General features: G+C 41.0%; 2 protein-coding genes across 16 annotated transcripts in view; one reads left to right on the top strand and one right to left on the bottom strand.

Moving 5' to 3' along the window:
• LOC119968893 (HMG box transcription factor BBX) overlaps window positions 1-18159 on the top strand; it is a 267812-nt gene extending 249653 nt beyond the window's left edge. For 11 of the 15 annotated variants that reach the window (XM_038801847.1, XM_038801852.1, XM_038801842.1 and 8 more), the window contains one exon: window positions 8698-8785. In XM_038801847.1, coding sequence (XP_038657775.1) covers window positions 8698-8785 — 88 coding nt within the window. Of the gene's footprint in view, window positions 1-631; window positions 691-6194; window positions 6243-8697 lie in introns of all 15 variants that reach the window. The other 4 variants (XR_005461264.1, XR_005461263.1, XM_038801855.1 and 1 more) reach the window with 4 other exon arrangements.
• Window positions 17650-25872, bottom strand: part of LOC119969076 (tyrosine-protein phosphatase non-receptor type substrate 1-like) — a 164100-nt gene continuing 155877 nt past the window's right edge. Inside the window, exons 8-12 of the mRNA XM_038802278.1 lie at window positions 25570-25665; window positions 25341-25484; window positions 21718-21754; window positions 21031-21163; window positions 17650-17746 (exon numbers count right to left, since the gene is read on the bottom strand). Coding sequence (XP_038658206.1) covers window positions 17650-17746; window positions 21031-21163; window positions 21718-21754; window positions 25341-25484; window positions 25570-25665 — 507 coding nt within the window. The remainder of the gene's footprint in view (window positions 17747-21030; window positions 21164-21717; window positions 21755-25340; window positions 25485-25569; window positions 25666-25872) is intronic.

Below are 25872 nucleotides of genomic sequence, written 5' to 3' on the forward strand. Positions count from 1 at the left end.
GGACCCTGGAGCTGTGAAGCATTGATGCTAACCACCATGCTACCGTGAGGCTTCCTTGCCACCTCACATGCCCCATTCCCTTTGTCCCAACTATGGGGGGAATCTTGACTATATGCTCTCATCATTTTTTTCAAAATTTGATGCCACCTCTCTAATGCTTCCTGTGACTCTGGATGAGATGCCGATGATTTGTACTGTTTTGTACTGTTTTATTTCCAGGCTATTCATGACCTCTTTAAATAGTCCTGACATGAAATTTGATCCTTGATCCGATTGTATCTCTTTTGGTAAGCCATATCTGGTAAAGAATTTGGGTAATTCCTCTACCATTCTCTTGACTAATGTTTCTCAACAGTATGGCTTCAGGAAATCTAGTGGATACATCCATAATAGTTGAGAAGTATTGACTTCCACTTCACATTTTCAAAAGTGGTCCAACATAGTTACCCAGAACCCTGGTAAAAGGTTCTTGAAAGCTGGAATAGGGATTAAAGGTGCTTACTTTATTACAGCTTGTGGTTTCCCTATTACTTGCCAAGTGACGTGTTTGACATAATTTAACTACATCTTTATGTAGTCTTGAACAGTAAAACTGTTTCTGTATCCTTGCTTGTGTTTTCTTTATTCCTAGATGCCCTCCTAATGGAATTTCATGAGCTACCCTTAGAATTTATTACTTACACTCAGGAGGTAATACAATTTAATGTATTTCTGCCCATTTTTCATTTGCACTAATATGAATGGGATGCCATTTTGTCATTATTATATGATCCTGTCCACAATAACATTCAAGAAAAATTGCACTGAGGACGTAATTTCCCCCAATCCGCGACTCCGTGCTTCCGCCAGCAGGTAAACCAGAATTATTCCCACTGGCATGAGGAGTAATTCCTGTGTGCCATGCAATGGCACTTGTAAATTTATTTTGCCCCAACCAGGTTTTCAGTGCCATTCCATGGCACACCGGGGACTGTGCTGGAACTGAGAGGGATGGGACATAATCTCTTTGACAGGTCCTGGACCTCAGACCTTGGGGCATCATGTTTAAAAGGCGCCCCGATCTCAAAATGTTGCTGCAACCCCCGCTGAATCATTAGCAAGGCACCCCCACACCCTAATCATTGGCAGCCGCTCTCTTTTCCCCCCACCCTCAACCCTCCCTTTAAATCCCCCTTCAGGCCCTGCTCCTTGGCAGAGACAACCTGACACCTAACACTTCAAGGTGCGGCAAGGGGGTGAGCATCCTACCTACAATTGCCTCCAGGGTGCCAATGAGGCTCCTTCATGGGATGTGGGGGTCAGGGAGGGGCATGTGCTAGGTTGGAGGGCTTCCGATCGGGAGTCCTTCCTGATCTGGGGTTGTTTGGCTACTCTTCCCATCTTAAGCCTTTAAATCCTTCAGTCAGTCAATATCTCAGAAATACATATCTCTCATAATAACCAGTGGTTAGCACTGCTGCCTCACAGCACCAGGGACCCAGGTTCAATTCCAACCTTGGCTGATTGTCTATGTGGAGTTTGCACGTTCTGCCCATGCCTGCCTGGGTTTCCTCTGGGTGATCTGGTTTCCTCCCACAGTCCAAAGATGTGCAGGTTAGGTGGATTGACCATGATAAATTGTCTCTTAGTGTCTAAAGGTTAGGTAGGGTTATGGGACTACAGGGATTGGGCGGCGGAGTGGGCCTAGGCAGGGTGCTCTTTCAGTGGGTTGGTGTAGACCCGATGGTCCGAATGGCCTCCTCTGCACTTTAGAGATTCTATGATTCTAAAGTGAAAGTGATTCCATCTGTACCTCTAAACTCTTTAACGTTTCTATTCAATTGTAGCCAAAGCAGCGCTCGCAATTACTTCTCTTTCCACCTCTTTCCACCTGCCCTGTCAGCTGTAGAATCTGTCAGTATAACAAGTTTATAGGTCTGTGAGATGAAGGTATAAGTAGTCGCTTTAAGGTGATGGAAACCTTTGAAGTGGTTTCACACAATCACTTTCATTGCCCTTTAAAGTATAAAAGTCTGTGTGTGGCTGAAAGGCTAAAAGCTTTCAACAGCATTGTTTACATTCAATTTCACGGAGCAGCACGGTAGCATTGTGGAGCAGCACGGTAGCATTGTGGAGCAGCACGGTAGCATTGTGGATAGCACAATCGCTTCACAGCTCCAGGGTCCCAGGTTCGATTCCGGCTTGGGTCACTCTCTGTGCGGAGTCTGCACATCCTCCCCGTGTGTGCGTGGGTTTCCTCCAGGTGCTCCGGTTTCCTCCCACAGTCTAAAGATGTGCAAGTTAGGTGGATTGGCCATGATAAATTGCCCTTAGTGTCCAATCAACTCAGGACAGCAGCTGTTTCTCCCGCTGTTTCTCATGCCTCCGTTTTGTTTTGCAGGGTTGCCCCTTTGTTCTTAAGCTTCCTAGAAAGAGCACCAGTAGCCTCTGCTCTTTCTCGGAAGCACTCAAGAACAAAGAGGCAGCTTCATTTACAAAATCTGCAGTTGGGGAAACAGCTGCGGTTGAGAAGAGCAGTAAAATGAGCCCCATCACAGGAAAGACCCCAGACCTGAGCCTGTGCAGCCCAGCACAAGCTCCTGACCCCACCTCCCATGAAGGACTCCCGCCAGCACCCTGGAAGGAATTCTTGGGAGGGTATGTACCCCCTTGCCACCCCTCAAATTGCAACCCGCCAGTTCCAGGTTCCTCAGGACTTGCACAAATTTACACTAATGGACTCTCAGTTGGAGGGGGGGGAAGTACTTGAGAATCCCAGCTGGCAGATGAATCGGGTGTCCTGTCCGTCAATGACATACCAGAAAGCTCTAATGAGCTATTTACATGTTCCCGCCAGGTCGGGGGGGGGGGGGGGGGGGGGGGGGGGGGGGGGAGAGCAGCGCATCGGAGATGTTGGGAAACACGCTTTGGGCCGGGAGACTCGTGACTGGTTTGTTGTCCACCGCAATTCCCAATTTTGACCCAAAGGGGGATTCAGGGGGCCATCACGAATCACATGACTAGAGGACGGCTGCAGAGAATCCTGCCCTGAGTCTCCAATTCCTAGAAAGCCGTTTGATAGATTTGTTTTAATTTGGAATAATCCTGCTGTAACTCTATCAATCTCTTTGAGATAAACACATCTGTTTCTTTCCTTTAGTCCAGGGGTGGGCAAACTTTTCCGTGCAAGGGCCGCATTCAGAAATTCACAATTCACAAAGGGCCGCATAGTATATTAAGTAAAATAATTACGTCACCCGGTTATGATTCTGGGCGCCTCATATAGAACATAGAACAGTACAGCACAGAACAGGCCCTTCGGCCCTCGATGTTGTGCCAAGCAATGATCACCCTACTCAAGTCAACGTATCCACCCTATACCAGTAAGTAACCCAACAGCCCCCCCACCCATTAACCTTTTAAAAAAAAATTTAAAAAAAAAAAAAAAAAATTTTAAAAAAAAATTTTTTTTTTTTTTTAATGACTTGGTGGGCCGCAGAAATACCTTTGGCGGGCCGCATGCGGCCCGCGGGCCGTAGTTTGCCCACCCCTGCTTTAGTCTTTTCCATCTTCATTCAGCTTACTAAAGGTAGTATCAGATAACCCGTACCTCACTTTTATGGTCCTGTGCTCTTAGCTCCTCTTTCTCTTGTCTCATCTTATGTGCCTGTGATCTTGTTACCACATAATCGGGAAACGCCCCAGGATAGTCCATTTGCAATTCTTCTAAAGCTTGACTTTTCTACCGGCTTTTCAACCACAATAGGCATCCCTATTATGTATGATCCAGCTATATCACTAAAATTGAATTGAATCCCTGCAGTGAGCAATGTTTCTACCTCTCCTATAACGGCACAGTTAGCACTACTGGCTCACAGCACTTTGCGTGACTGTCTGTGTTAGTTTGTATATTCATCTTGTGTCTACGTGGGTTTCCTCCGGTTGTTCCAGTTTCCTCTCTCAGACCAAAGTTGTGCAGGTTAGATGGGTTTATGGGGACAAGGTGGGGGAGTGGGCCTAGGTAGGGCGCTCTTTCAGAGGATTGGTGCAGACGTGATGGGTCAAAGGCCACCTTCTGCACTGTAGGGATTCTATGAAACCACTTTTATCATTTTCAAACTACTTGAGTTTACTTTCACCAGAGTAATTTTTTTAGCCTCTCTGAATACTGCCAACTAGAACCTCTTAAATCTCTTGTGAAGAACAAATATCTTTATCCCACAGCATTAGGGATTGACTCACTCCTGTATCTCAAAATTTTAATATCGTTCCCCATTCCATTTTGTACACATGAGAAAAACTTTCCCTTCACATACAAAGGGTGAGATTTTCCGGCCGCATGCGCCCGACGACCAGCGAATCCCGCCCAAAGTCAATGGACGTCTCCATTGTCCGCGGTTCGCCGGTGGCATTCCTGCGACTGGGGAAGTGGAAGAATCTGGCCCAAAATCTTTAAACACATCTGCCACCTGCTGTTCACTCTGCCCCTGTGCAGGTTGTGCACACATTTTCACCCTATTGTTCTTCTCTGTACAAACCTGCCCCGCTTCTCTTGTTCTCCAGTATCTAATTATAATTATAATAATCTTTATTGTCTTAAGTAGGCTTACATTAACACTACAATGAAGTTGCCTCATGGCGCCGAGGTCCCAGGTTCAATCCCGGCTCTGGGTCACTGTTTGTGTGGAGTTTGCACATTCTCCCCATGTCTGCGTGGGTTTTGCCCCACAACCCAAAGATGTGCAGGCGAGGTGGATTAGCCACGCTAAATTTCCCCTTAATTGGATAAAATGAATTGGGTACTCTAAATTTATTTTTTAAAAAACACTGCAATGAAGTTACTGTGAAAAGCCCCTAGTCGCCACATATCCGGCGTTTGTTCAGGTACACAGAGGGAGAATTCAGAATGTCTAAATTGCCTAACAGCACGTCTTTGTGGACTTGTGGGAAGAAAACAGAGCACCCGGAGGAAACCAACGCAGACACAGGGAAAACGTGCAGACTCTGCACTGACAAGTGACCCAAGCCGGGAATCGAGGGACCTTGGAGCTGTGAAGCAACAATGCTAACCATTGTGCTACCATGCCGCCCACTATTTCCTTTCTTATGACTTATAACTCCAACTGGCCTGCCATTTCGAACCAAGCATAATGATTTTGTATGGCCGAGTTTATTACAATCAAAGCACCTAATTTCCCTCATCTCCCTCAATCCCTAAGCACTGTTTTTTTTAATTTTACGGTGAAGTCCCCTTGGAATTTGCAAGAACTCCCTCTCTTGCCTGACTGTCTTTTTCGCACCGTACCATTTTCGATCTTTCTCAGATTTAATCAAAAAAAGTATTTGATCTATGAACCAATTCATAGTCATCAGCAATCTCCCGGCTTGCCTCACGGTTTTAACTCTTTGTCCTTCCACATGAGTCTTATCACTGCAGGTAATGATTCTTTGAATTCATCCAACATAATTACTTCTCTAAGAGCCTCATAGGTTCCTTCTATATTTAATGCTCTCACCCACCTATCAAAATTACTTTGTTTAACCCTTTCAAATTCAATATAAGTTTGTCCAGACTGTTTTCTTACATTTTAAAACTTTTATCGGTAAGTCTCCGGCACTAACTCATAAGCACTCAATATAGCTTTCTTCACTGTATCATACTCCTCAGACCTTTCATTTGACAACGATGCAAGGACTTCACTAACCCTAGCTACACGTTTACTCTAAAGAGCAGCATCCAAATATCTCGGGGCCAATTCATTTGTCTCACTATTTTCTCAAATGAATTTAAAAATACCTCCACATCCTTTGAATCAAATTTAGGAAGCACCAGTACAAATCCAGACATCTCCCCACTAAATTCTATTATTTGTAAAAATTTTAACGAATTCAATTTTCTCACTTTTCAGAAAACTTGGTCTATCTGACAACTAAAATATTCATACATTGTAGAAGGAGGCCATTCGGCCTTTTGAGTCTGCACCAACCCTCTGAAAGAGCACTCTACCTAGGCCAACTTCCTCAGCCCCATCCCTATAACCCTGTCTAACCTGCAAATCATTAGGCATTAAGGGCAATCCAGCATGGCCAATCCATGTAACCTGCACATCTTTGTACTGTGGGAGGAAACCAGAGCACCCAGAGGAAACCCTACTCTTGTACATTTAAATGCTTTGCTATTCTTTCAATTACCTCAGCTTTCTTCGTCCCTGCAGATAATCCTAATTGTAATGTATTCGCCAATTCCATCCACTTAGCGTGAGGTACGCTTTTCAAACTTTTCCAGGTTATATTGTCTACTCCTAAATAAGTCTAAGCCATTGCGGGAGTCATGTTGCAGGCACCTTGTTTTAAATCACACACCTCCTCATTTGGTTTCTGACTTTCCTCATTCTTGTTATGTTTAAAAGTGACAAATTCCTCTACACCCAAGGAATTATGCTTTTCAAAATCCCAGAGGAGCCCCAAATTTTGTTGAGAACACCACTGATGTTAAATGCGAAGGTATCCTAAAACCCAGAAGGGTACCTTGGAACACCGGTTCTTAGTAGTGTATATTTTCAATTTGGTATACTGTGAGAAAAGAAATGCAAACCAGGGAGCAATAGTCCAGTCATTTTGTGATCAATTAATAAAGAATACCTTAAAAGAAAAACACAACAAAAAGGAATATAATACACTACAATCATACACTTAACTACACTGATGGCTGTACACACTAAGTATTACATTAAGTTACCCTTTTATTTCTAACACCCCATGTTTCCTGAACTCTTGTGACGCCCCCTTTCTCAAACAACATCCAATATTATATAACTCTTAAGCTAAATCCAGGTTATCCACATTTGGGAAAATTATCTTCAGTTTCAGTAAAGGCGTAATCTTCTCGGTTCGAGTTTTGAATTTTAACCGGTTATCCTTTTAGCGATGAATTGTTTTCTGCAGCTGGGTGTGGCTGTGATGGTAGCTGCCTCTACTGTGTCCATTTCTCCAGTTGTGCTACGGATATATAATTTTTTTCTCTTTTGTGTTACAAACCCTGTGGACCCAGCTTTTGACATATAAGTAATTAATTGTGGCGTAGAAAATCTATGAGGGAGTAAATAAGAATGGGCAGCATGGTAGCACAGTGGTTAGCACTGCTGCCTCATAACATCAGGGATACGGTTTGGATTCCAACCTTGGGTGACTGTGGAGTTTGCACATTCTCCCCGTGTCTGCCTGGGCTTCCCCCCCGGTTTCCTCCCACAGTCCAAAGATGAGCAGGTTAGACAGGGTTGCGGGGATGGAGTGGGCCTAGGTAGAGTGCTTTTTCAAAGAGTCAGTGCAGACTCGAAGGACCGAATGGCCTCCTTCTGCACTGCAAGAATTCTAAGAAACCATTTTCACCGTTAAGAGGCTCGGTAAATATGGGACATTCATTTAACATAATTGGCAAAAAGAGAATATTAGGAGAAATATTTTGACACAAAGCCATATATTTTCCCAGCTCCAGTGAAATAGGTAGGAATGGAGGCAGAACAGTGGATAAAATGACTACCAGGATCGTGGCTGGAACTCGTGCCTCCATTGCGGACCTCTGCCATTTTCTTGAGGACAACGGAGGGAGCAGGGTTTAGAACAGTCCCAATGCTGTTATTGAGGCACTTAGCATTGATGTGGGCTCATTAAGAGTCCATTCCTAATAAATGTTCTAATTTTTAGCGAGGCAGCAGAATTTAGCAAGTGCTGCGAATCAGACCAGCTCATTAGAGCCGGGGAGAGGGTCAGATGTACGTTTATGTGAGAAGATGCAGTTTGAACTGGAATTGAAGAGGCTGACTGGTCGGGCCCCATTCCAATAAAAATCATCAATTTTAAAATAGGCGTCACCAGCCTACTCTATCCTGAGTTCCAGGCCTCCCGCTGTTCTCTGAACTGCGGGAAATTTCAACTTTGCCAACTTTTGTCCAATGACATTAAAATGTAAATGGCAGCCATGTTAATGACGGCTGATTCAAGTCACAGCGTAATCCGCCTTTTGACTGGCCTGCCTCCATTTCCACTCTGCTTATTGGAAGACGGGTCGTCACTTAAGCAAGATCCCCAAATCGGTGAAAATAGCAGGGGCTTCCTGTTTCTCATCCGGTTTAGATCTCACAATTAAATCCACCTCCAATGAGAAAATCTAGCCCAGAGAGCTCTAACAACCTACAGCCTGAAGGGGCAGTGGAAGCAGGTGTGATATTAACTTTCAAAAGGGAATTGGATATTTTTGTGATAAGGAAACATTTGCAGGGCCGTGGTGAAAGTACTGAAGAGTTAGACTAATTGGTGAGCTCTTTCAGAGTGTTGGTGTAATGAATCGAATGATTTTCTAGGATGCATGATTAAAAATGGAGACAGATTGCATGCATGACAATCTGAGTGAAGCCGGTCTAAAATTTAACAAGCAGATTCTAATTTCACAAATGCAGTCTTGGTAGTGTCTATGTGTCGGTTGTTTGTTCCGCCATCTAGTGGTATGATTTGGGTACAAAATAAATGTACTGTTTACGCTATCTTGCTGCAAATTCAAACTTATCTGTATTTGAATGCAGAAAATTGGTCAGTAGATGCACCATTACAGTGTGCAGGTCCCAAGGAAAATGTGGGGCGTTAAATGCTGGTAGTGACGGTAACTTGTTGGTCGGCCTGTGAATTTACATTATTGATTCTTATTGTTTGTTTTTTCTGCAGAGGGCAGCGTGCAGTATCTCTGAACCGTGATGGACAGCCCAAGGAAATGGCACAAACCTCAGTACTTATCTCCTGTGCAGACCAATAATGCATTATTACTTTGTATCTCTACAAAGTCTAGAAACACAGGAGATGGGTCAGTTTGACCTGATATTGACTGCATTGTGGGAGTCTGGCCCTTCCACGGATGCATTCCTCACAGAACAGCTGGGAAACACTGGCTCAGCAAAGCCCCACGAAGAGGCTCAGAATCTGAGCATCAAACACTTAACGGATGGGGCTAAACCAGTTTCTTCAGCTTTCGGTTCCCTGACAGCCTGGTCATTTAAAAAAAAAGCTGTTACACAACAACTGCCCGTGAAACCTACTGGCAATTCTTGCCGCTGCACGCTACACGATCAGAGTGTGAGCTATTCGAGTTTGCTGCAACTTCTAGCTTTCCTCAAGTAACACTGATGCACTGTGCTAGTGACTAGATATTGTCAACCTCTCGTTTTTTTTCCTTTTGTTTTGAAGCACATTATGATTTGAGTTTCACGGAAACTGTTTAATCATGAACTTCTACCTGATTACTGAGGTGATGTGGCAGGAAAAATATTATTGAAGTTCGAAGTTCTTTATATTTGCCCATTACATTAAGACATTTTATTTCAACAGCGCCATTATTTAGTTGAAATCTCTGTTAACCCGTAGTTGAGTTTAATAGCACGATCTGTCTCTGTACAGATGGTACCTTTTGTTACACACATGCAATCCTTTTGCTAGTTTTTGTTTTGTTTCCCATGGTGACTCAATACCTATTGTCTTTGCTTTCTCTTGCTAAACCTCACTGGCCCTGCATTGGGCCAGTTTACTGGACGTGACTGTTTTCCAATATACTGTTAAGACGTGTAAAGTAATTTGCTTATTTTTTAAGCAATTAGGCACTAATAGTGGCAGAAATCCTGCAAAGCTTTTTAGGTCCCAACTGTTGCACTGCTGTGTTTTTTACAGTGAATGATTATTATGATGGTTGTAGGGTTACTAATTCAGCAAATTACTGAGGAGATATTCAGGTTTTATTTCAGGTTGCAGAAGTATATCAGCACAAAGGAAAAAAAAAAGTCTTCTGTCAGACCAACAACTAGAGTTACTGATGTTTAGGACTGCTTAGCTTGAATGCAAAATATTTTTCTTCCCATATTGGTTGAAGATCATGTTACCAGAATGGAAAACAACTTGGACTGTAATTGAGTTAGCACAAATTTTGAGGGTTAGTCAAGTCATCAGCAGGTACCCAAACTCAGTTCTCACGCTGTTCCATGTAGTCACAATAATACGACACCAGTTGTTGCCTGGGCATTGTTAACACAACATCCTTGACAGCAACAAATGCCAGATAGTAATTGTACGAGAATAAGTCTATTTTTCACGAAACTTGCAGGGTTATTTGGTGTACTGTATGTATTATATCCATTTTTTATAAGCAGCACATAAGGAATAGTACATGCTGTTCACATCAGAGATGTTTTGTTCTTTTTGAAGGTTGTGACTGGAATTTGCAATAAAAAGCTAGTAATAAATACCAAGGCACAGTTATAATGGAACATGGATTAGGTGATCCTGTCTGAACTCAACAACTAGTTGATGCACAAATGTGTCTTGCTGTTTGGATTAAATACATGTTAAACCTGAGCAAGATCCAAGAATGAGATATTAACAGACTTACGGTCAAAATCTTAAGTACAACAATTTTTTTTAAATTGTCATACTCTGTTTCTTTTGCAATGTTAAACTCTTGGCAACCATATTCAACTTCTAAGAAATGTTGGCTTTGTAAGTAAGATTTATGGCCCAGAAAATGGAATCCAGAAGGGCGGAACTGTAGGAAAGAAGGTTGTCAGCATTTGATAGTCTTTTTGAGTTTTCAATTTATTTGCAGTTTTCAATATACACATATACTTTTCTTCAATATCACCTCTGTGATGACATTCATAAATTTATTCAAAATGCCTCACTTTGAATTTCAGCCTGGAGGGTTCTATTCATTTGCTTTTTCACCCCCAGTAGAGGAACTTGAGTTGGCCTCAACTGACCTGTTTAGATGTAGACAGAAGATATGTAATGCCTGCCCTAAAGAAGAAGAAAATATCAATATTATGGTGGCAATATTCACCATAGTCAGCATTTAATGAAACAAACATGAGTTTCCAATATGGCTTTGTGGGTTCATGAATCAAGTGATGTGATCAAGATGTAGTTTAGATTTGTGATCTTGTGCTGCATAAGCTGATCTCATTGGTGTTTCTACATTATTCCATTTATTCCCAGCACCTCAGAGATTATCTGTACCTGTGCCGAATGGGTGTCCAGTAACCATACCAATGCCCCACCCATCACTGAAAATGAATACATGTGGACTCTGGAACTGAGCCTCAACTCTGGCTCCAGAATGAAATAGCCTTTCGTATTCAATGCCCAGGTGGGTATTGTGGGGTGGAGTAGATGGGGAGTGGGATTTTAATAGGCCTATGGTCATATGTAGAATGATGCATCAGCATAAAGTGTTATCATCAGGTGAGAAAGAGCAACGGGATGAATTTGGAGGAAAGTAAAGTTCCCAAAGTGTGCAGAACACAAACCTGGATAGATCTATAAGTGCATTATTACACATTGGTCAAAGTTTATTTCAGTACCTTAAAACAAATTCGATTCATGGGGTTAACACAACTTTATTTGTGGAGACATTACTCCTAATACAAGTTTCACTGCAATTTTGTGCCACTTTACAATTCATGCTTCAACTTTATATAAACCAGAGAGGAGGAGCAAGTAAAACTATCAGTTAGATCCAAACAGTGCCCAGTTCATATGGAACTGACGCATTTCACTCTGATTTCTCAGACATTAAGAGAATGAATTTGCCAATTTCATCAACAAAATTGAACATTGTTCTGCCTGACGATGTTCAAACCCTGGCACAGCTCGTGAATCAGTCCTTGCACATCATTATTACTGGATAAGGTGGGTGAACTTACACTTCCGCCCTGTTCTGTTTCTTACTTAGTCCACCCATTTCTAACTTTGACATGAAAAATCACTGAATTTACGATTCAGGTTTCCATACCAAAATAGGCATTTGGACCTCAGGAAAGCTGTGGCTGCATTGTTGATGCGCTTTATTTTGAAGCTTTGGTCTTCACTGTTGACTACCAGGAAATGGATGCACTTCTCTCAACAAACCAATATGAACGTAGAAACCAAAAATCCTTTCCCTGATCTGTATCTAAAGTTTTCCATTCATTTATCCAGCAACTGATGCTGTACAGCACAACTTATCATTTGGCACAAAATTACTCTTTTCATTTGCAAACAGATTCTTAAACTTTTTGTTTAAACGTCATTACAGTCAGTTAAAGGGGAATCAGGGTCTAAAGTAAACTGTACAGTTAAGCAAAAAATGGCTTAGTTTCTGAAATAAAAGTGGCATATTGTAACTTTCGTAGCCATGGCTTTTGTAGAATTAATTGGAGTAAGACTGCATTGTGCTCAACGTTTTGAAGATTAGTCGGACAGTTTCTCAATTGGGTTGGTGCTTGCACATCTCTTTCACTGGCTTAACAAGTAAAGACTAAAAATGGCTCATCCTGGTAACATGATCCTCTTGTGACTGCTTTATACAATAATTCATTTACTCCTTGTCATTCAAACTGTAAAGAACATTTTGTTAACATTTTCCGCAATTGCCATCCTCTGCTTGTCATTAGAAATATGTATTTTCCTCGTTGTAGAAACCAGCTTTTGCCCAAAGTCTAGCTAATATTTAAAAATGGAAAAAAGTACACAAGTTACTGTATTTAAATGTTTCACAATGCTTTTTCACAGAAGTTGAGTATAATGAGAAAAATGTCAACAATTTATGCCTGACCAAGTAGAATACAGTTCATTGTATTTTTGCATTTATTTTGTTTCCTTTACCATTAAGTGACATTTCCATGAGATTAATTGGTGGGAAATGGAGTTTAACTATGATCTCCTTTCTTTGAATTATAAAAGAGTGTGTGACTACATTGAAGTATAGCTTATTGCACTTGATATTCACTTTTTAGCATGTGAAAAGGCCCGAAGATTTTGTCATCTACATAGATGTGTGAGTTCTTAAAAAGCGTTACTATAACATGCATTGGCTATACTGGTGCTTAATATGGGAGTGTGCCCATTTGCTTACACTGAAGCTCATTAACATTCACGGACGGCGAAAGTGGACAACACGGAGAATTGATCATTCATATGCATCTTCTACCATTTCTGTTTTCACTGCTATAAATTATTGCGTCAGAAGCGTTGAGAATAACGAGTGGCCACAGAGTGAGTTTGCTACTTCTACGCAGAATTGGATGAGAAGAGTTGCATTGTTGGGCTTCAGGAATGGCTCACAGTTTATGTTCCTTCTTCAAAACATTAGCAAGCTTTTGAGTTTTGCCCTTGCACATATTTAAATGGTTGCACCAAGTGAGACTTGGAAAAAAAATAAGACTGTGCTAGAAATTTCCTCGAGGCTTCTCCTACTCCCAATGCCACAACTTTCGGCGAAGTTTGGCAGAAACCTTGCATAAGCATGTAAACAAGGTTCAGCTGAAGAACGAGGAGAATCCCCGTAGAAATTTACACAGTGGAAATTTAAACAGAATATTAACCCTTTCAACTCTCAATGTTCACTACTGTTTTTAAAAGGTATGATTTTTTTTTCTTACGGCCGTTGTTTTTTTTTGAAGTATTAATGTTTGATACGAAAATTAAGAATTCATGAAGCATTTGGAGATTAGGATTGTTTAACTATATATAACCAGACATTTTATTTTGATGCGTAATACATGCCAAGTCATTAAAGGTTACGTTAACAGGTCGATGAAAGGGTAATAGTTGCAGGGGAAACATTCCTCATAATATCCCTGGTTAGTTTGTGGCTGCAGAAATGGTGTATGTGCAACTTCTAGATTGTGTCCCCGACTGGAGTTACTGCGATTAACTTGACATAATGGCCCATGAACCTGTATTTGACACCCATCATTACAAGTTACACGATTAGTTGTAGCAACTCTGTTGAATTTTCACAGAATAAGCTAATAAAATGCAGTAACCCAAGCATTAAAACATAATTACCTGCCATCTAAGAAAATAAATGTCTAACCATTCATTTACAACTAAAGTATTAGTTATAGAATTTGTTTTCTTCAACCTATCTGCAGGACAACATTGTTTTTCAAGGGGCTCAGGACATCTGTTTTCACACTCCAAATTTTTTTATGCATTGATTAGTGGTAAAATAAATTGTCAGCAAGATAGTTATCAAAATGACCCAGTCTTACAACAATTTACTCAGTGATTATTTAAGATCGACTAAATCAAGCTATAACTGTTGGCGGTATAGTGGGTGTGATAAAGTGCAGGTTTTGACTGCCCAAACTATTGCTGTCGACAATAGTGTTGCAAACAGAAAGTTTTTTCTTAAACAGCATTCCCTGTGGGAGAATTCTGTCACTTTGGTTAACTGACTTTCTTTGGATTAATTTGGGAACCCTCCTGAACCAACATCCAGTTACAGCTGGTTAGCCATGGCTTGCTGCAGGGGAGAGTTTGGCAAGCAAAGGTCCCATGCTACTGTGTGACAATTTGCTGATCAGTACAGGTATCACAGAAGTGGCCACTTAATATGCACTGATCACAACTTCAAGTTTGGCTACACCCGAAAGACCCATTTACACCGAGGTATTGCTATTTTTCTGAATGGGATTAGTCCAGGCAGTTGTAGCTTGATTTAAATAGAAAGGATTTCTCTACTCCTTGATGCAAGTGTTTTATTCACAAAGCATCATCCAATTAACATGCACTAGTGAATTTTAATGAGGACTTTTATTATTAGGAAATGCAAATAACTGATCATTTACTGAGGCCCCGAATAACTTAATTACTATTACTTTGTCCAGAGTGAGCAGAATGGGTGTGTGACAGTTCTAAGAATGACATCGTCTATATATTTGAAGTTCTTGTGTGGGTGCAGAGGAAGGGGGGGAAACGACCGTTCAGCCATCTTAAAGGTGTGACTCCACATCTAATGTATGGAGACTGGAAATTTGACTAATTCTGACTGTAAACCGTTATCCCAATTAATTTTGTTTTAAGACCAAGTTGACATGTTTATTAGTTAATGAAAGATATTCTTGGGAACCCTTGTCATATAAATAAGTAATTGCTGAGCCGAGAGTTAGTTTGTGATTAAACAATACTCAAGTAGTGACTGAAATGGCACCAAATTATTGCTGCCATGTAATTAATGTTTCGTCAGGCAACTGAACCTGGAATGTTGATCTACACTTTTATAGTGGCTATGAGAATATGCTTTGCGGATGTAATTTCCTAACTCCGATCTAACATGCACATTTTTTATTGTAGATGTTTATTTTGAATGAAGTTAGAATTTTAACAGAATGGATAATATAACTTGGAGAAAATGATTTCTTTATGTACTAGAGTAAGGCACATTTAACAAACTCAAAATGTGCAGTGTATTCTAGCAGACACTTTTATTTGGCCTTAAAAATGTTTAGTATGGTATTGAAGTATTTTTTTTGAATTGGTGTTGGAGACAAAGGTGGCTTTGCAAAAGTTAAACTTTTTTTAATTGTGGTGACGTCTTATTTATAATTGCTACAGTAACACCTTGTGGCCAAAGAGAACATTCATAATTGCTTTTCTTACATAGTATTTGATACCGAATTGAGAGAAAGTTTAATTTTTGGAAAATGCAGATTTGGAAAAAAACAATAACTCGACAGACCCAGTTACGTGTAAAGATAAAATGATTGTGTCATACCCTTTTTGTCAGAGGTTCAAGTTCTGGTGAAAGCAGTAACATGAGCAGGTCACCCAAATAATGATGGAGAGGATATACAGTAATAAAACATAGCCCACTATTAGAAGCAATAGAATGTGGCCTACAAAGGGTTGGCAGGGAACTGAATGATGCACCTGTATTTTTGACCAAATGTACAATACAGTTTAATATTTTATAAATCCAAATTTGTTTCAGGCCAATTAACAAAATGATTCCAGTAGTATATTTTTAAATGGTGGTTTGACAGATAGACTGAAATATTTAATTTTTTGGAAGAGGAGTGGAATAGTTTAATAATGTACAATTGATTTTAATTTTAATACCAAAAATGCAGGGATGTTTCCTGATTCACAAGAAGTATTAAATGAATTATATTTCATTAGAATAAAAGGCAGACATATGAATAATTAATTTACAGCAGACAGTCAAAGCCATGTTGACGAGCCCAGAAAAATCAACATTAATCTTCTTAAGCATCTGTATCCACTGGGTTTTGGTTGTGATGCTGAGACTGTTTAAAGGAAGATCCTTACCTGTTCCACACCAACAAAGGTTTATGCATTGTTGTGGTAATTCACTTACTTTGAATAACACATCAAAGTGGGAATTTATTGCTTAAAATTAAGTAATCCAATAATCTGAATGGAGCAACTTTGAATTAAAAATAGACTGTACACCTAAACGTGTTCAGTTTGTAAAAATTAAAAGCAGAACAAAGTTGCAGTTTAAATTTTAGAATGCCAATTTACATGTCCGTTGTGGTCGTGTGTCCATCAACAGTTAACTAAATTCATTATGGGCCCCAAGAAAACTTTAATTCGAGTAATTGTTTATTCTGTCTTTTTTTTAAAGAAAGAGCTCGTTTTGAGGTTCCCTCGCGATATTTTTAAAATTAATATCCATTCGATTGTTTTTTGTACTGTTTTACAATTGTAATGTTTGCTTCCAATTCAAGTCTAGATCGGTGGCCTTGTTTCAACAGTGCTACTATCATGCCATGTTTTGGATCTGAACTGGCGTGTCAACTGCCCAATCTTTACAAATGCATGGAAAGGTATGGAATGCTTCCTTTGAACATGCACAGCAAGTGAACCTTCATTGATGTAGCTGGAAAGATTCCACTGGCTCACTTCCATTTTATTATTTGGATGTATGGTTCAGGGAACTGGGCAACTGTCCACTAATGAGCCAGTGGTTTTGAAGCCAACACCGCACCAACAACAGGGCTTAACTGTGCAAATGTTCCTCTTTTAGTGAGACGGATCACAATCAGCAGTACTTCAATTCAGTTTTTGGAGGCCTTTGATGATCCATGTGCTTCAAATTATTTATATCAATAAAATGTAAATAGAGTTTCAGTTGTGTTGATGTAACCATTGATACCAGTAGTGTCGCTGTGGCAGTGTTTTGGTGGTAAATAATCCATCTCCAGTTTGAAAACTCAGGAAGGTGCTGAAACCTCTAATTACATTAATCAAACTCGTATCAGACTCTTTGTAACATCACGGTTCAGAAAACTATCCAGATTAGTGACACAATTGCATTGCAGATAAGACTGTTTATACCGACCCAAAAGTCACATGCTGAGGCTGACCAGAGCTTTTTTTAAATTCTCAGCCCTGGTTCCAATGTACAAACTTGTTTAGCAGGTTTCTTGAGTTATGTTGTCCCAGTCAATGCACTTCCGAAGAGCTGGCTGTTCAATGACAAGCAACCCTGATATCAAGTGTGAAGTTTTGAGATCTGTTGCAGTAAGAATTAAGATGTAAAGGCCCTGTGTCATCTCATGATTTGTTATGAGTAGACCCACAATGTCCGAAAAAGGGCTAAACGTGGTTCCCGTCGCAGTGGTATTTAAAAATTACTTGCAGGATCAGTACACTATTAGGCACACACCGAGCAGATGTGACGACGTAGATGCTCAGCGACATCATCACTATTCAGAAATATTTGCCTTTTTCTTCTTGTTGCAGGCAACAAAGTAGATGACATAGAGCCTTTATTTGTAAAATGTTCAATAGTATACTACAGTTCAGAACATTAATTGAAAGGACACATAGTATGATTGAGTGGCATCTTCAGTTTGATCTTGCAGAGTGAATGTGGATGTAAGCTATTTGGTTAAACACACTTATGGTAACTAGGAGACTGCTGTAGGTTCTCATGTTGATGTTCCTAGAAGAGTAATTTCAGTGAAGTATAATTTTGAAAACGTGACGCAAAATTCTTGGTGATGTTAGGATATCCCCATTACACGAGAATCAGTTCTTGTTACAGAAGGTGCCTGTGTATATAGCTCCTTTGTATTGCTTTGAGCAGAGTCCCTTATATATTTCTTACTAATATGCTCTGTAGAAATTGAATTCAGAAATTTTACTACTGATAATTAAGAGTTTAAAGCCACTAATTATATAAAAGTTGCATAATTTGACAGATGATCATTTTATATTGCGTACTGTTTATTGCCTGTCTGTTTAGTTTTGTGATTGAAACACATTTCCTTTTTCCTCTGTTATAATGCTGTATGCTGCTGCAGTGTTATTCTCTATCATTATTTCCTACCAGGCAATAAAGCATATTGTACAGTATTATATAAATGAGTGAGGTGATTATTTATAAGAAAATTAAATCTTGATTTACAACCAGTCAACCCGAAATTGAAAGACATCGAAAGAACGTAACTTAATTCACCTTCACAAGTTGATTCTGGAAAAATAATTAATACTACTTAAGCATACACATTAAGTTTAAGTATAACCGCGCCAATTTGCACACCATGTCATCGTTGAGCCCCTTGGCTCAATTCACCAAGCTATATGGAATGCAATTAGGGTAGGAATCTTCTGGAATTGAGGATTAAGCTCTTGAGCATTGCTGTTAGCAACCAAGGCAAAAAATACTTTGTATTAGCAGTTCTTGTATACAAGCCTCTAACATTTCTGAGCAGTATTTGTGCCCCATCGTGGGGTACAAGAGTAACTCATTCACTTCAAAAGAAAAATGAAAGTACCTCACAGCCTTCTTGACTTTCTAGAGGGCTGAGAAATATCCAAGCTGCTGGGATATTGAATACTGCAGAATCTGTTAAAACTGTATATAATTTCTCGGGTTTACATTACTGTAAATGTGGGGGGATAGAATAAGAGTTTCTTGCAATACAACTTGTACACTTTAGGTGTTAACACAGCATCAGTATAGTGAAATTGAATACACATCTATCATCTTTTTAGGTTGAACTTGCTTGTTTTTGACCCGACTTGAACTTGTGGAGTAACTGTTTGAACAAAATGATTTCCAAATTAGATATTGAATGGCATCACCATTTTTGAACTCCCCGCCATCAACATCTTGGGCTCACTATTGGGCAGAAACATCACTGGACCAACCGCATAAATACTGGTCTACAAGAGCCTGGTCATACTCTGGCAAATGGCTGACCTCCTGACTCCCCAAACATTTCTACCATCTATAAGGCTCAAGACATGAATGTGATAAGAATGCCCTCCACTTGCCTGGATGAGTGCAGCTGCAACCATACTCGAAAAGCACACGCCATCCAAGAGAGCAGCCTGCTTGATTGCCACTCCATCCATATTCACTCCATTCAACACCAATGCACTCTGACTCCAGTATGTACGTGCCCCCTTCAAAATGCCCAGGAACAATTTGCTGAAGTGCCATTGACAGGATCTTTACCACCAAGTAGATGAGAGCAGAAGGCACATGGGGACACTATCAGATATTTTTGTTTCTTCGCCAGCTGGGTCAAAATCCTGGAACTCCCTCCCTAATAGCATTGTGGGTATACCTAAACCACAAGGACTGCAGTGCAATAAATTATGGGCTGGTCAGAGGTGCCCACATAACATGAAAGAATAAGATGAGCTGAACAGCTTTTCTTGGCCTCTTTTACAGCAGAGCAACAGACCATTTGGTCTAACTGGCCTATGTTCTCATCGCACCCGCAAAACGTATCAACATATGCTTCTCTTTCTTCCTCACTCATGTCCCTTAACTTTATCCATACTGTTTGCCTCAACTATTACATGTGTTAGTTCCATATTCTCGCCACTCTATAGAATCCCGACTGTGCTGAAGAAGGCCATTCAGCCCATTGAGTCTGCACCGACCTGCCGAAACAGCACTCCATCCAGGTCCACCTATCCCTGTTACACCATCTAACCTTGGATACCAAGTGGCAATTTCGCATTGGAGGAAACCGGAGCACCTGCAGATACTGGGAGAAGTGCAAACTTTGCGTAGGCAGTAACCCAAGGCTGGGATTGAACCAGGTCCCTGGAGCTGTGAGGCACCAGTGCTAACCACTGTGCCATGTGCCGCCCTCTCTTCGTAAAGAATTTATTGATTATTGACTATCTTAACCTTGTGATTCCTAGTTTTGAACTCCCTGACCCCCACAAGTGGTGATTAATTAAGTGCAAATCAGAATGTTGTGAATTCAAATCCATTTTAATTTTTATACATTACTGTGTTTATAATAATACGTTTACAGAATATTAGTAATTACACAACAATCCAAATGGTGTACAAGTATAAACGTAACAAAAAGTATTTTTAAAAATCACATACCAGAAAATGACCATGAGAACACGATTCATTACAGTTAAGCAAACAGGTCAGGAATTGAGGATTCTCAAACATCTCTAAATTATGTCCTAATTGTAATGACAGTTTATATCTAACATTGAGCAGCAAGCCTGCTGTTACTTTCTGCACTGTATTGAGTATTGATTGGACTGCTATTTCAGCTTACTTGTTGTAAATGGCTATTTTATTATAAGCACTTTGGGATGTCCCAAAGTTATGAATGGAACTCTATAAATGCAAGTCCTTCATTCTAAACCACCTCCAGTATGGAGATAGAGTTGATTCGTTCTCATCTTTAAACTCAGGAGCAATCCCTATTAAGACATTGGCCCATAACCACTTGGTTCCCCAGTGTTGCATTTAGGGGTACCCCAATGATGTGCTGGGGAATCCCTCAATGACATTCCCACGTAAGGATTTAATTGGAAATTGCCCATAAGTGCTAACTTCCTCTGGATAATTGTGCTGGGCTGGGAACCATCAGACAGAGGTGAGTGAAATGGGTCACTTGAAATGAAATGAAATGAAAATTGCTTATTGTCACGAGTAGGCTTCAATTAAGTTACTGTGAAAAGCCCCTAGTCGCCACATTCCGGCGCCTGTACGGCGAGGCTGGTACTTCGGATGGTTCTACCTGTTTTGCCCTGATAGTTTCTCTGAAAGAGTTAGAGGAACAAAAATCACTTCTAACTTCAGAGTGACTATTTAACAAAACCTAGACCCAGCCTCGCACACCGAAAGCCCGCAGCCCCCCCCCCCCCCCCACTGACCTCCACCTTCAACGACCACCCGCACTCCTGGACTGAACCTCCCTCTGGTTTGACGCATCCCCTGTTGTCTGAACCACTTACCTTTTAATTGACCCTTTAATCACCTCCTTTATGGCAGCTAGTGCTGTAAAAGGTGTGTTTTTCCTCTCTGCGCCCCAGTTGCTCCATTTTGGTGCAGCCGGGGGCGCGCTTCGCAGCTCCTGCCTCACCCAACCTGAGTGAGGAATATTGGGTGAGTCAGGGGCTTTGGAATCCCAGTGAAGTTCGTCGAGAGTGGCAATCCGACGGATGTTAGAGGCCAAATAATGTACCTGTCATGTTAAATGCATCTATTCAATTCAGCTCACTGTTGGTGTAATGCACATGTATATCATGGGGTCTAGGCATTTCCCAGCATCCTGTATACCTGGTGATACATTTTCTGACGTCCAATCATTGTAGAGATACCCAAAAGAATACAAAAACAGTAAAATGGGGAAATAAGAATACTAGTCCGAATTATTTTTCCTTTCTGGGTAGATTTAAAAGATTTTTTAAAAAACTTAATGACACAAATAAAGGTGCACACTTTGACCATAAACAATCGGTTTCATCTGCAGACGAGTTTGCAGTGGAAGAAGGATAAATTATGCCTTTAACAAGGGCACTGTAAAGTATACTTATTTTATTGTAACCTTATTTTTTGATTGGACTATTTTGGACTGCAAGGCCCTTTTGCCTGGCACTTGTTGCTCTAGTGTGTTCTGTTTGTCACTGTTGATCTTTTACCACTTGACACAGCTGGTTCATATTCATCATCAATGCCCTGGGATGAGAAATGATAAACATGGTGAATGAGAGATTACATAAATAGAAAATTGTGGGTAACTTGGTAATGTAGTTTTAAGGCATCTAAGTAGAATTATGCTGACCACCAATTTAAGATGGTCAGTCGTGCCTGCGGTGTGGCACATTTGTGTGTATTGGAAGCTACATTGGATGCACAGGGCCCTGTTCTTTACAGACAGAAAGAACATGTACACACTTTGCACCCGTTTCAGGTAAATATAAGTGACTGCCATTCACCAACATATTCCTCATGGCTATACCTTGACTAATCAGGGTAAAGCTGCCTGGTTTAAATTTCAAACGTTTGGAAGTTAACTGTTAGTCATCATCAACTGGTGCATTCATCAACTGGTGCATTCTTTGCCAATCAGAGCTCCCTTGCCAGTCAATCAGCACTTTCTTCTCATACACTATAAGTTGTTGTTTTCCCCTTATATTGGTATTCTTGTGAAGTATTCTGACGCGTGCACGAAGAAAAGCTTCGACATGTCTTTTTTTCAGCAATATAATGTTGTACTACTGCATGAAAGATGTCTTGTGGTGCAGTGGGTAGCGTCCTTGCCTCTGAGCCGAAAACCTCAAGTTGGCTCAGTTGGTTGGACGGACTGGTGTGGATCAGATTGATGCCAACAGCATGGGGCTCAATTCCTGTTCTGGCTGGGGTGGATTTGGGACCTGACTCCAGCCTTACCCGGATTGGAAAACATGCCCCTGTGGGTCAGATCTGTAATTGGGCAGAAGACTAAAGAGGAACAATGCACTCAATCTGGATATGGTTTGAATACAGGACTCTACATTCGCCCATATTTCAGATGGTGTTCAGAGGGAAGCTGACAATGTGCTTGGAACTGGGCATACATTAAAGAAAGCATATTGTAGTCTTGATTTTTTTTGTTGGTGACTTGGGATGATACACCATGTGCATGAATCATAGAATTTAAAGTGCAGAAGTGCAGTACATGACCCCGTTTGCAATAGGAAATTTTGAGGGACAGAATTAAGCTATGCCAAAGGCAACAATGAACCTCATCAGTCTTCCATATTGCTTAAACTTAGATTCCAGACTGAATTTCATGACTTTGTGGCACCATGGAATCTTTTACATGCACCTGAGTGGGAAGACGTGGACAGGAATTTTCTGACTCCTGGAAAGCCCTGTCCATCATTTTACACCAAACCACTAATTTTATGTTATTGCTAGGTGTATTTGTGTGAGTGTGTTCAATGGTTGGGACACGGGTGATTGTCTTGTCCGGGACCAATCCAGGTTGGGACACGGGTGATTGTCTTGTCCGGGACCAATCCATGTATAATTTCTCCTGTCTGCAAACATGCTTCAGTAGAGATGTCTTCTGTGACAATGTTAAGGTCCTTCTTTGTTCTTAGCTGCAAATGGATTCCCTGCCTCTTCAACGATAGACCTGTCAGCACAGCAAAGCTGAGCAGCATGCAAATAGATATCAACAACAACCGTTGATATTCAGGCCTGGTAGAAGCGTAATGTGCCCCCTCATCACGCCAGGCACCTGCAATGCTGCTGCTGTTGTTTGTTGTACTTGGAGGATAAAGAATGGAAATGCTGAAGGACGTGGATAGAACGCAATAATTATTAGAGGATTGTGAACTGTACAAAGGCTTAGTCTAGACTGACTCTAAACCCGCGGAGTAGCCAATGATGTCACAGACTATCGCATGATTAATCTCTTAAATTGACCGTGCAACAGCACAACAGTAACAATCCACGTATATAACATCCCTCCCCCTTCTAAGGTCCAACACCACAATTAAATTGAATCTTTACATAATCATTAAAACACATGTACAAGGGAAGGCATTAAATTATTACACATTGTCTTTCCTATTGATTGTTAGTGTAATAACAATCTGGTAGGCGTCTATTCCGCACTGGTTGCATGTGGGCTTCAGGGCTTTGGTTGTTCTTGACCTTGGATGTACCCTCCGGTTCTCCTGTAGATGTCTCTGCCCTGGAAGGGGTTACAGCCTCTTGCAGAAGGAAACCGGTCGCAGCAGGGAATTCTTCAGCAATCATTGCTTCAGCGGATTGATCAGAAGTCACATGATCTGGTTGAACGGATGGCGTTTCCTCTTGAGGTAGTTCTGTGATACATGGTACTGGCACATCGATACGTGGAGATAATTGATCTGTGAATCATCTCCACACTAACTTGTCAGTTTGTACTGTTTTAAGGGCCAGTTTGAGCCTTATAGTTGTAGGAACCCACTTCTCCCAAATGGTACAGCTGCTTGCTCTCCTTGTTTAATCAAGAAACTTCTCGAATGACCTTCTCAGAATCTGCGACTGCCGAGTGTGTTCTAATTTCTTGGACGTCTCTTGCGGTAACTTTCCTCTCAGTCGTAGTACAGCTGGAGAGTTCCGTGTTGTCGTATGTAAGGTGTTGTGATACATCACCATTCGGGATGTATTCCTGTGTCCTTCCTTTTAACACCATTTCCAATATCTTCCCTATCACAGGATTACTTCTGGTCTGTTGTTAAACCTGAGCTGCAGTCACTGGGATGTATTATATCTCTGCACAATAGAAGATAGGTTCATTATTGGGTGGTGCCTGACCAGAAGCAAACGTGACAATGCAGCAGCATTGGCATAGCTCTCTCTCTCTGACTGATTTTGTAGGAATGCACAGATATTAATAAAGATCATCGTTGAAGTCTGTTCACGAAATAAACCTTTGTGTGTGGCCCATAAATAGCTATTAAGGGTCTGTGATCCATCAATAACATGAAGTTCCCGTCCCAGCCTCCCCGTACAGGCGCCGGAATGTGGCTACTAGGGGCTTTTCACAGTAACTTCATTTGTAGCCGACTTGTGACAATAAGCGATTTTCATTTCAAGTGATGACCATATAGGTATTGGGGAAATTTTCGCACACCAAAAATAATACTCGGTGCCTCCATCTGCAACTAGGCATACTTTGATTCAGCGCTCGTTAAAGTATGTGACACAAAAGCTATTAGCCTTACTATGTGTGCAGCACAGTAGCATAGTGCTTAGCACAGTTGCTTCACAGCTCCATAGTCCCGGGTTCAATTCGCGGCTCGGGTCACTGTCTGTGCGGACTCTGCATGTTCTCCCCGTGTCTGCATGGGTTTCCTCCGGGTGCTCCAGTTTCCTCTCACAGTCCAAAGGTGTGCAGGTTAGGTGGATTGGTCATTCTAAATTGCCCTTAGTGTCCAAAAAGGTTAGGTGGGGTTACTGGGTTATGGGGATGGAGGGGATAGGTGGGGTGCTCTTTCCGAGGGCCGGTGCAGACTCGATGGGATGAGTGGCCTCCTTCTGCACTATAAATTCTATGAATGTGTGACAGTATCGCCCACTCCATATGGCAACGCACCACAAGCAAGTTGTAACGGTAAGTTTGGATTGAAATGTAACAATATTTCTGGCTTCTGCAGTGCTTGTTTAGCTGACTTATGCTTTTTTATATTCTGTGTCCATTGCCATGCTTGTTTTACAGGAGTTTCTAGATTTGGAATGGATTTCCTATAGTAGTTCATTAACCCTAGAAATTATCTTAACTTACATTCGTTGGTCGTGGTGCCTCCGTTATAGTCTCCATCTTCTTAGCTGCCTTGAGTAAACTCTTGCTATTGATCACATGACCTAAATATTGGACTGATGTTTGAAAGAAATCACACTTAACTTTCCTGACAGGAAGGCCATGCATCTGAAGCAGTTTCAATGCAGCTTCTAAGTTACACTAAGTTCCCATTTGTACCAGCTATTAGTATATCATCAAGATAACACTGTACCCCCTGTAAACCACTAAGAATCTGGCCCATGGACTGTTTAAATAAAGTAGATGCTGTTATTCCAAAAGGTAATCTCTTATAGCGGAAAAGACCTTTCTGTGTTATAATGGTAAGCATGTGTTGAAATTCTGTTGCAATATTCATTTGCAGCTAGGCCTGCGCTAAATCGATCTTACTGTTCCTCTGTCCTGTTGCTAAGCCAGCAAATAAATCATCAATCAATGGTAGCGGGTACTGATCTACACACAGAACCAGATTGATGGTTGTTTTAAGACTTCCGCAGACGCGAGTAGTTCCATCCTG

Source organism: Scyliorhinus canicula, chromosome 7, assembly GCF_902713615.1.
Source record: "Scyliorhinus canicula chromosome 7, sScyCan1.1, whole genome shotgun sequence".
Classification (NCBI taxonomy): domain Eukaryota; kingdom Metazoa; phylum Chordata; class Chondrichthyes; order Carcharhiniformes; family Scyliorhinidae; genus Scyliorhinus; species Scyliorhinus canicula.